Source organism: Amblyomma mixtum, chromosome 1 (genome assembly GCF_055824585.1).
Source record: "Amblyomma mixtum isolate Tamu chromosome 1, ASM5582458v1, whole genome shotgun sequence".
Taxonomy (NCBI): domain Eukaryota; kingdom Metazoa; phylum Arthropoda; class Arachnida; order Ixodida; family Ixodidae; genus Amblyomma; species Amblyomma mixtum.
This window is the reverse complement of record NC_143012.1, coordinates 904,564-908,584: the sequence shown is the minus strand read 5'-3', so window position 1 is coordinate 908,584 and position 4,021 is coordinate 904,564. Positions and strand designations below refer to the sequence as shown.

At 44.5% G+C, this 4,021-nt stretch overlaps 1 protein-coding gene across 1 annotated transcript; it reads right to left on the bottom strand.

The window, feature by feature from the left end:
- Positions 1–3,152: 3,152 nt before the first annotated feature.
- On the bottom strand, positions 3,153–3,800 carry LOC149365202 (uncharacterized). The gene has a single exon (XM_089568181.1). The coding sequence runs from the start codon at positions 3,798–3,800 to the stop codon at positions 3,153–3,155; it is 648 nt and encodes a 215-aa protein (XP_089424307.1).
- Between the last annotated feature and the right edge of the window lie 221 nt (positions 3,801–4,021).

Sequence of the window (4,021 nt, the reverse complement as noted above, 5' to 3'; positions counted from 1 at the left end):
TAAACATCCCCAGGTGGTCTAAATTATTCCCGAGCTCTACACTACGGCGCCTATTTCTTTCCTTTCATTGAAACCTTCATTCTACAAAACCAATACTTAGAAAAAATAACTAACAAAATAAATTGTCCCGGCCACGCCGGTCGCCTTTCGCTGGAGGCGGAATGTTAGAGGCCCGTGTAATATGCGACATCAGTGCACTCTAAAGAACCCGAGGTGGTCGAAATTATCCACGTCCTGTATAGCCGGAGTTCATTTGGGACATTAAAGCCCATAAATATAATCATCAACCCATAAACGAGTGTTTCGCTTTCCTAGTGGCCGCCGGAGCACGAAGTGAAACTGTGGGACCTCAAAGAAGCTAGCACATCCTGATTTGTTTTTCAGTTTGGTAAAGCTAAAGAAAAAATCCCGGTGTTATTACTATAAGGAAAGCGACAAAATTTAGGAGACGCGTGCTGTTGTAAACACCAGCACATCTGTTCAGTGAGCGAATTGACTTAATCTGCATTTTGTTTTCTGAAAAAGCTAGGATTTGTTTGGATCACTAAATCTAATCCTGTGAGGAGACGCTTGATTGTACCCAAACCTTCTTTATTAAAATTCAAGTATCAGACTGCAGTAATCGTTAGACACGTTACACAATGAATATACAATAGATATATACAATACTTAAGGCAATACAACACCATAAAGTTCACTAGAATACAGATGAAAATTACCAAGTCTAATTGCAAAGCATATTTTAAAATACTTTCGTTGAAGGAAAGACAAGCAAAGATGACACCAAATAAATGTGGCACTATCAAAAACAACAAAAATACAGCTCATTACAAGCAGGCTCAAAATCACAAGGACAAACAAGAGACGGACAACGAAGATTTACATCTTTTGAATTACACTGCTCAGAGTTTCATTGGTAACATGGAAGGTGGGAGATGATACATGCAACAAAGTCGTTGGAACTTTTCATGTACTCCGCAAACAGTTCATTTTAGAATTGCGTTTTTCGCGCCTTCGCTTTGGCGAAATCAGATATAGTCTGTTCGAAAGATAGATCGCGGAGAAGGTCACTTTCAATGGACATGATAGCAAGCGAGTTCAGCTTATTGTCAAGGAGGCTCGAACGAAGGCGACTTTTTATCAGCGACAACTTGGAAAACGATCGCTCGGTCTCACAGTTTGTCACAGGTAGCTTAAGTATATTCTCAAAGCAATGGAAAGGTTCGGAAACACATCAGTAAGCTTTCTTTCGTGCAGCAACTTCATTATGCCCAGGGCACTCGAGTCTTTGCACACAGAGTTGTGCAGAAAGTTCGCAAACTGAACAATTTCAGCGGGAAATGCCGGTTCCAAATCATTTTCGTAGGCTTTCACCAACCTCTCAGCCTGCTGTGCCAGAGAGGCCTCGCTCCCAACCTCTGTCAGCAATTTTATGAATCCGAACCTTTCGCAGAGCTCAGCGTAGGCAGCCTTTCGCACGCGCAAAGCAGAGCCTAGGCTATCCAGTACGACACTGAAGGTCTCCACGATAAATTTTTCTCTACCTCGTAGCACACTATGGCTTTTTCCGTCCGGGTGCTTACTCAAAATGATACCTTTGCCCTCATCCTGATAACATTTATTGGTACTTAGCATGCGTGCTCTCTCCTCGAAGGTATCAAAGGAAGGTCGCAACGAACTAACAAAGCCTTCTAGAGAGACCCGCAGTTCTACAGCAGTAGAAATGTCTAATCCTGGTTTCTGAACTGCTACGCTCGTTTTGTCAAAGCGCTCCAAGATTTCACTCCAGAAAATTGCCATGAATGCAGTCTCTAGTTTTATCATCTTCTTGAAGTGAGAGTGGGCTTCATTCCGAGTGTCACCGTTTTCTTCTTCATTCTTTGAGATCGCTTCAAGGCAGCACAAGACTGCTTTGAAATTTTTCAAAATGGCCTTACATGATTCAGCGTGCCTTGACCACCTGGTCTGAGAGAGGCTTTTGAAAACAAGTTGCTCACAGTCACCAGTTTCACCCATGCTGTTCAAAAGATGTTTCCATCGCTTAGTTGAGGCAGCAAAGAACACATACAGTCTCTGAGTTAGAGCAAAAAATTTGACTGCCTCAAGGCAACTGTCAACACTACACGCGCCAACTAAATTTAGTGAATGACCAGCACATGGGACGTAGACTGCCAATTCGTTCAGGTGTTTTATTTGAGCTTGCAGTCCTTTGTACTTTCTTGACATATTACTCGCGTTGTCGTATGCTTGGCCCCTACAATCACCAATTGAGATGCCATTGGCTGTCAAGAGGGTCATCACGGTGTCGAAAAGATGCAAGCCGGTATGCGATTCAATTGGAACAAATCCAAGAAACCGTTCGTACACTTGCCCATTTAAGTAGTATCGTAAAACAACAGACAGCTGATCAACGTGTGTAGGTCTGGAGTGGAATCAAAAATTAAAGAGAAGTATTTTGCGCGTTTCATTTCGTCAACGAGACGATCTTTGACAGCCTTTGCCATATGCTCGATAAATTTGTCACAAATGGTTTTTGACAGGTACGATGGGTGACCTTTTCCCTTGTTCCCATAGCGTTTGATGTGCTCCTCTAGAAAGGGATCAAACTTGGCAATGGCTTCAAGCACTCCCATGTAATTGCCATTTCTCGGTGAACCAAAAACTTCATCACTTCCCCTAAACGGTAGGCTACGCTCAGCTAGAAGCTTAGCTACAACGACTACGCGCTTCAACACCTCTGTCCAGTAAGCGGTCTCAGTGACAAGATGCTTAACCAGCTCCTTGTCAATTGTGCTGCTCGAGTTAGACCGGGCGAGCCATGCTGTCACGCAGTTCCGGTGCTCGACGCTATTTTCATGTGCGCAAACCTTTTCTTCTGCTTTTTTCCAATCAGAAAAGCCATGAGTGGTGAAAGTAGTCTGGTTGCTTCTAATCGAAAATAGTTTGCACATGAAGCAGTAAACGAAACCTTTGGACTCCGAATACATCAACAGTGTCGCTCGTACACTTCCCCATTTATAGCCTTTCGCACGAAAAGATGAGGTGACATATAACGTTTCTGAGTTGTGTATTGTCTTTCGGAAGACGGAAAAGTTTCTGCGCGATTTTGAAAATACACTGGTCCTTTCTCAAGGCATACACTCCGAAAGCTATCAGTCCGGCCACTTAGCAGGGTCACTTTGGAGAACCTCACAACCTACCTCCTGCTGCGGGGAGGTCTGTACTTCTTTGTTGTCGCTGCGAGAAGCCGTCTGACCCGTCCTCTCGAGGCACACTTTGTGGGTGGGAACACGATGACTCGAAGCCGCACTAGTAGGCAACAAGGGAGTCGGTTCTTGCAGTGTTGTTTGCTGGCGCTCGTCAGTAGAAGGAGGCTCATCGGGGATGTTTCGCGCCTGTTGATCAGCAGAAGCAGAAATCGGGCTTGGCGTGTGTGTGGCAGGGGCCGGGCCGAGTAGCAACGACGTTGCTAACTCAGGAACAGGACAGACCTCGGTTAGCCTCGGTTGCTCAGATATACGAACGAACGAGGTTGGCACCGTTTTCCCAGGATCCAGACAACCAAGATGAGTGAAATCTGGCTTGTTGCCAGGAAACCGTAGTGATGGAGTTGGCAAGTCCTTCACAGAAGCACTGTCGGTACTATCGGGGTACGGACTCTGAGTAGAGCAGTCATAATGCTCCGCAGAAGCTGCATTCAGAAGATACTTTGTCATCTTTGGCACCCTCTTTTCACGCTCTTCTCTTTCTAACTTCGCCTTTCGTTTAGACGCACCACTTTGATGCTTCCGACCGGACATATCTTCACGAGTGGTCAAGAAATAATCATCTAAAAGTTAATTCTGAAAAAACGAAGGCCGTCTTATACCGAACGAGAAACAAAACTGTTCACACAAATTTCACCCTATCATTAGGAAGGAAAACAATTGCAATCGTGAAAAACATAAAATGCTTAGGAGTTATCTTCTCAGAGTGTCTCACCTGGGACGAACAGGTCAATCATGTTCGGAAAAAACTGAAT